Here is a 6,872-nt window from a genome sequence, read left to right on the forward strand (position 1 = left end):
CGGTTTGACCCCCCTGCGATACCCGACGAATCCACCACGCAAATAAGCAGCATGACAGACACCGGGCGGCACAAAGCATGCACGCAGTGCGTAAGTGTACCTCTCTTCAATCCCGCATCCTATCCCACCTATCTCTCCCCGGCTCATCAAAGACTGGTCGCGGCTAACGGTGCTATCTGTGGTCTGTCTTAGCGTGACAGGAAGATCAAGTGCGACGGTCTGTAGCCCAAGTGTAGCCGTTGTGTCCGTAAAGGTCACGGGTGTCACCATGTTCCCACAGCCAAGCGATGCAACAAAGCCGACTTTGCCACCATGCTCGAGGCCATGAACGAACGACTAGTGCAGGCTGAAGCCACGGCCGCTGCAACCTCACAGAATGCCGGCCATTCCCTGGACCTATCCTCGTCCCTGGCGATGCCGGACATGTGGTCCTCCTTTCCCGCTAGTGCGCAGACTCCCACTGACTCCTTTATGAGCCCCCACGTCTCCTTCCCTACGGGACACGCCCGACGCACACCTCGCGACGAAGGCACCATGACGGGCATGAGTCCTGCCACTATAGGAATCGGTGGTGAAACTATGCGAACCCACCAATGATGGAACGACTCCGTGCAGCTTTCAGCTACCATCGATACACCGTAACACCAACACGCTTGGGTCTTTGTCAGACGATCCGCTACAGCTTCAGCTCGAGCTAAACCTCGCCAGCCCATTCACGCTGTCCAATAGCCCGACACCAGATCAGACAGGCAAGCGGGACCTGCCTGGGAGCACCGCCGGGCCATTTCAACCCGTCTCTGCCGCCCAATTGGCTGGCCCCGCCAGCGAGAGGCTCAATTCGGCACCTGCCCCATATCCGGACAAACGGCGCCGTGTGGAGCATGAGCCGAGCGATGAGCGGCCGTCGAATGAAGAGACGTCCGGGTGTGTAGTTGGGAAACTTCTCAGATCCGAGCGGATTCAGAAACTGAGTAACATGTAGGAACAAATTGTCCAAGTGTGGATTTGGCAAGGACTCTAGACGTCTTATGTAGATGCCGGCAGCCGTCCACCATGATGTGGCAGAGCACGATCTTGCTGATAATTCTAACAAGCATGAACTCACGAAGACACATTTGTAATTACAGAAAAAGAAAGAAGCCCAAGAAACAACAGGCCGAAGAGACCCCTTTCCTGTATCCCGGCCCGTCAGGGGGCAGTCAATAATAAGCTGCTGGCCACTCATCACGTCCAAAATTGCGGTCTCTCCCGGCCCGAGCTCCACTTTCACTGCCCCATGCCAAGCGGCCCAGGTCGGGATGTGATGTTATGCCCCTGGACTGACATTTCTGAGTCAAGTCAGCCTTGGCGCTAGACGAGTATGGAGATCATGAAATTGAGGTGAAATCGATTTTGAATACGTACCCGAAATCTCCAGGGAAATGTCACCCACCGATGAGCAACCAGCCAGCCGGGAAGGCCCTCGATCCTCTGCTTGATTATGTTTAAAGATGTTCCCAAGTGGTACAACAACGGACGCAACGTACACTATTCACAAGGTCGGTTCCTATGTAGAGCTTATATCATGCAGTGGCTCCCAATCTCCCCTGACTTGATTAGAGCATCCCCTGGGCCAACGAAGCAAACCAAGTATCTGCCAAACACTCAAATTAGCAATCAACACCTTGGGAAACCACCGGTATGTTGGACTTATAAATAGCTGAATATAGACGTCTCATCATAGAACCAGATGTATTCTGGTCCGGAGATGGGCGTGGTGGCCGCGTCCGTGATGGAGGGCATCTGCGCTATCACGCCGTAGACGACCGGGGAGGAGGAGGGGGGGTGGCAGCTGAAGCCGGTCTTGAAAGACGTTCTAACCCGGACTCCGGGTGGAAGTTTGGAGGTCATCATGTCCGGATCTGGTGTACCCAACTGAGTGCCCCAGTACACCAGTACCCCAACAGCGTGGATTAAAAGGTGAGAATGAGCTTTCCTCATTGCTGTTCTGAACCATCTCCATTATAAGGCAGCCATCGAGTCATTTCAGCACTAGCCGATCCAGTTCCAGAACGCTGAGAATCACCGTGAGCTGGTTCATCACTCACTGCCACGAAGGTGTTCCAAGTCCAGGCTCTTCGGTTGTTGGCATGATTGAATTATACAGGAATGGGGTTATTAACAGTGCATTAGCCGTAGATGGTGGGATCTTGAGTGTTTTGCTTTCTTATTGGAATAGAACTGCAACTAACTCGCTTGGTATCTATCTGATCCTCAGGACGGGTCCCGGCGCGATTCCAACACACAATGTCCTATCCCAACTCATCGGCAAGGTCCTAAGGGGAAAATAAAGTCAAAGTGGGTAAACGCCTTCAAATCTCAACGCACTCAAGCCCGACCTTTGATGGATCGTTCATCTCCAGTAATATACTGAAGTTGCTATCGTCACAACAATCTTCAACCCTCTTCCTGACTTGCGCCTGTGTCTCGTCCGGCTTATGCTTGACTCGCATACGGTGCGTAACGAGCAGAGACGCCAGGACAGCAACACCCTCAATTTGCGACACCTTCTTGCCAACGCAGCTTTGGGTGCCCTCAGACCAAGGGAAGAACGTCCCGGCTCGGGGGACAAGTAGCTGCTCGTCTTCAATCGCAGCGGACCCTTCGGGGGCACGCGTTATCCATCGAGACGGTTTCCAAGTGAATGGGTCCTCCCAATACCTGGGATCCGTCTGGATGCCGAGTAGCATGGGAAATACGTCCGTGCCCGGAGGGATCTGGATCAGACGCTCACCGACTTGGACGGTTTGCCCGCTCGATGTCATTTTGGGCACGCCAGTCACCGGCGCATACAGCCGCAGCGTCTCGAGAAACACGGCATAGCATCGCTTGAAGCAGGGAAACAGATCATACTCCCAGTCTTCCACCGGGCGGCCCTGGGCAACGGCAAGGATCTCCTCATGGAGCCAGTCTTGCAGGGAAGGCTCGGCGGCCAGGCGCATGACCAGGAAAGCCAGCACATTGGCTGTGGTATCTAGGCCGGCAAAGTTAATCATAAAGACATTGCCGAGGGTCTCCTCGAGCGAAAGGACGCCTCTTTTCGACACGTGGTCGATCGCTCGAACGAGGGATGTAACGAGTCCGCCGGATCCTGGCTTCCCGTTCTCGATGGCGCTTTTCTCTTCCGCTACTACTTTTGTCATGATGTCTTTGAGACTCTTAGCCGCGTGCCCAATCCTGGACAGGCCTTTGGGAACCAATGGCCCGATCAGGTACTGGTAGGGAATCACCATAAGATGGATGATGTATTCATGCACGAGAAGGAGCGCGTCCCGAAAGCTTTTGGCGGTTGAAAGATCTTGTTCGTGTAAGTTGGCAGAGCCTATGAATTCGTACTTTTCCCGGAATACGGTGGATGCGAGCACATTGAGGGTGACGGTCCGGACATCTCGCTGCAAGTCGGGTATCCCTTTTGCACAGTGGCCATTCCAGTAGCTCACCATCGAGCTTGAAACGCAAAGTAAGCTTCCGTGGAAGGGGCAAGGCTATAGGATTGGAATGCTTACCGGGATTGACGCAGTGTCTCTAGCCACACGAATTTCATTGTAGATTCGTTAAAGGGTGCTGCCACCGCTTTACGATGGCGAGGATACTCATCAGCTTGGGCATTGAACAGAGACGGTCCGAAGATGCTCAGCATCTCTATGAGACGTTAGTCCAGGGTCTACCAGCACTATGTGGCATACGTACGGTATTTGTGCACCGGACGAACAAAATCCCTCCATCGAGAGAAGATGTTCTCGATCGCAGCCGGGTCCGCGAAATACAGATGGACGCCCCCTGGGCAAACGAGGGCCCATACTGGTCCAAACCGGTTGATGGGGTCGCTCTTCTCCAAATAGTTCCAGTTACGGTGGGAGAAGCGGACGATGTCCGGATAGGAGCTCCAGGGAATCGGAATGTATGACAGGAGCTTCCACACCAGGGGCTGGACAATCACCCACAAGTGGCCGTTGACGTCGAAGGGGGTGCGCACGATAGGTACGTCCAGACGACGAGCCTTGCGCACATTGGACTCCAGGCAAAGTAGAGTCCAGGCCACGTACGTGAATACCGCGCCGAGAAGAAGGAATAGTGTCATGGCAAAGGGGGAAGAAGAAGGACTCCGTATATTCGGTGAGCCTACGATGGGACGAAGAGCAGATAGGACAAGATGCGGAAAGTAGATTCACCAAGAATCAACAACTGTGTCAGTTATCGCAGGAAACAAAGATAACTCCATTCGTATGTTGATGGTGTGCACAGCCTAGTTGGCAGTGTTTGGTACGAGTTATGTTACAGTGCATCTACGCCGAGTTAGCAGAGAAGGCGACGGCGCTACCCTGCCGATCCCAGTACCGACTGCATCACGACCCAGAATATCGGCGCGCGGCACGAGAATAGGAACAAATACGCATGCGGCCGGTTCAGTATGGTTGCCCGCCCCCAAGCCCACCCGGGTACAAAATGTTACCGTAAGCCAACGTCAGATTATGGTGGCGGTACACAATAAGCAGCCAGGGCTCCATCAATGGTGTGACCCATTCAGGCCGACTATCACTCCAACCTGTCGACCCGCCAGCTTTTGTGGCTCCAGTAAAATCCCATGCATTCTGCAGCACCATTGCTCATCACCAACCCAATGCAACCCAACGCAACCCTGGAGAAATGTGTAACATAGGCGTCGGGGGCTTTCCGGTCTATCAATGACCCAGAAAGAGTTAGGCCTCGAAGTGGTAGTATCTTTACAAGACAGGGTACCAGTACACCCTAGAGGTAGTGTCATAGCCACCTGAAATTCTTATAGTGTTTTAGTACGGTGCAAGTAGTGCTAAGTCGTATGTACATGTGACAATCAGCCTTACTCTCACGCATCGGAAGTCTGGAGTCATGTTTAATCGATGGTATATCACTCTACCCTTTCACGCCATAGCCCTGGTATCTTGAACGTTCTTCAAGTGAAAGGGCCTACGTTCAACCCACTATGTCTTCTATTCCCAACATCACCGTCCCAGTCGAACCGGAAGCTCTACTAGCTCGCCCCTTCTTCGAGCCGGGAGATGCAACGTGCCGATGGGTAGTTGCTGGTCTCCTAGCAACCATCTTGCTATGGCGATCATGGAAGTTCACCATTCAGCCCCTTTTCCACCCTGATCTGCCCAGAGAGTATCCCTATTGGATTCCGTGTAAGTTTGGGCTGAAAGACCTGAGACTGTCTGCCGTGCTGACCTAGAGGTTTCCAGTCATAGGTCAGTTGTTAGTTCATCGAAATCCCAGATTTAGCTGTCTAATGATACATAGGGCATGGCCGAGCCTTTTCCAGGACTCGAACGGCCTCATAACGAGAGGGAGGTGAGTACTATCCCCTGACTATCACTCTCAAGGATACCCTACTGATCCTGGCGACGGAGCTCCCCAGGAACCATTTCGGTGATACCCATGAACCGTTCGCCTTGACTGCCTTTGGCATGACTTTCTTCGTGGTCACACAAGCGAAGCACTGTGCCGAGGTTTACAAGAATACGGCGACGCTTTCTTTCGAGGGCTTCGTCCAGGGGCTCATGAGAATCAACGGCAACAGCAAACAGGCTATTGACGTCATGTATGCCGACCTCCCAAGCGACAAGCCCGGATTCGCCAACCCATCGGGAGAGTCACTCGGTGTCCTCGCTCAGAACATGCACATCCACCAGCTCCACCCCAACGGCAACAACCTGATCCATCTCCAACGAAAGGTACAAATCTGGATCGACGGTAATCTTAACCTGGGCTATCTCCTGAAGGCTTCCACTTGTACTACTACGCAGAGTGCAGCACATCTCGAGGTCCCGTTGTACCAATGGGTCTCTGGCCTCTTCGTCCAACTCGGGCAGGAGGTGTACTTCGGACAGACCCTTGGCAGAGTTGCGCCGGGCGCCACGCGCGCCTTTTTGGTATTCGATGAGTTGATATGGAAGGTGCTGTACCACTACCCGAGCTTCCTTTCGCGCGACATGGCTGCAGGCAGGGCCGAAGTCGTGGACGGGCTTTGCAAGTATCTCCGCACGCCCAAGGAGGAATGGAGCGACGCTACCTGGCTGATCAGCGCCATGGAGGACGAGATGAGAGCACTCGGAGTCGGGGTGGAGGATATGGCGATTATCATATTCCACCTCTATATCTCGTGAGTTGCCCTCCCTGCGATGCAGTCGTGTACGATTTCGCCTCTATACTCACGCATGCGAACCTTTAGGATCAATACCAACGCTCGCAAGTCCGTCTTCTGGGTCCTCACGTATCTTATCTATAATCCCTCCCTACTAGCCGCATACCGAGAAGAAACGGACAAGGCGTTTGACGGCGACTCCTTGGTCGACCCCTTTTACATCCAGGATCCCCAGCACTGCCCCCTCGTCGACGCCGTATGGCACGAGACCCTGCGCATCGCCGGCTGGTCGGCCTCGATCCGGCTCATCACGCAGGATACCGTGGTCGGCGGCAAGCGGATGCCCAAGGGCCATCGCGTCATAGTCCCGCACCGGCTGCAGCACTTTGACGAGGCCGTCTTCGGCGCGGACACGCACGCGTTCCGCCCCGAGAGGTGGCTGAAGACAGAGAATGGGGGCAGAAAGGATCTGACCAAGAGCCCGTCCTGGCACCCCTTTGGCGCGGGTAGGACGTTGTGCAGCGGCCGCTTCCTGGCCCGATACTCGGTCACCACGTTTGTGGCTACCCTGCTGAGGCGGTTTAATATCGAGGCGGTTGGCAATCCAGCTTTCCCTCAGGGCGATGAGGGGAGGCCGGTCCTGGGCATTATTTCCATCAAGGAGGGGCAGGACTTCAATGTGCGTCTCACCCCTAGGGCATACCGTTGA

The 6,872-nt window shown here is 54.2% G+C and overlaps 4 protein-coding genes across 4 annotated transcripts; 2 read left to right on the forward strand and 2 right to left on the reverse strand.

Moving 5' to 3' along the window:
• Positions 1-312: 312 nt before the first annotated feature.
• Positions 313-597, forward strand: PG986_004270 (uncharacterized protein; the record flags this gene model as incomplete). Its single annotated transcript, XM_066840492.1, has 1 exon — positions 313-597. One exon carries the CDS (start codon positions 313-315, stop codon positions 595-597), a length of 285 nt encoding a protein of 94 aa, XP_066703119.1.
• A 1,092-nt stretch (positions 598-1,689) lies between these two features.
• Positions 1,690-1,890, reverse strand: PG986_004271 (uncharacterized protein; the record flags this gene model as incomplete). Its single annotated transcript, XM_066840493.1, has 1 exon — positions 1,690-1,890. The coding sequence occupies one exon, from the start codon at positions 1,888-1,890 to the stop codon at positions 1,690-1,692; it is 201 nt and encodes a 66-aa protein (XP_066703120.1).
• Positions 1,891-2,351: 461 nt separating this feature from the next.
• On the reverse strand, positions 2,352-4,120 carry PG986_004272 (cytochrome P450; the record flags this gene model as incomplete). Its single annotated transcript, XM_066840494.1, has 3 exons — positions 2,352-3,486; positions 3,546-3,681; positions 3,730-4,120. The coding sequence occupies 3 exons, from the start codon at positions 4,118-4,120 to the stop codon at positions 2,352-2,354; spliced, it is 1,662 nt and encodes a 553-aa protein (XP_066703121.1).
• Positions 4,121-5,002: 882 nt separating this feature from the next.
• Positions 5,003-6,872, forward strand: PG986_004273 (uncharacterized protein; the record flags this gene model as incomplete). The annotated part of the gene is made up of 3 exons (XM_066840495.1): positions 5,003-5,032; positions 5,403-6,181; positions 6,251-6,872. The coding sequence occupies 3 exons, from the start codon at positions 5,003-5,005 to the stop codon at positions 6,870-6,872; spliced, it is 1,431 nt and encodes a 476-aa protein (XP_066703122.1).

The sequence above is a fragment of the Apiospora aurea genome (assembly GCF_038362705.1).
Source record: "Apiospora aurea strain CBS 24483 chromosome Unknown utg000003l_segment0_segment0, whole genome shotgun sequence".
NCBI lineage: Eukaryota > Fungi > Ascomycota > Sordariomycetes > Amphisphaeriales > Apiosporaceae > Apiospora > Apiospora aurea.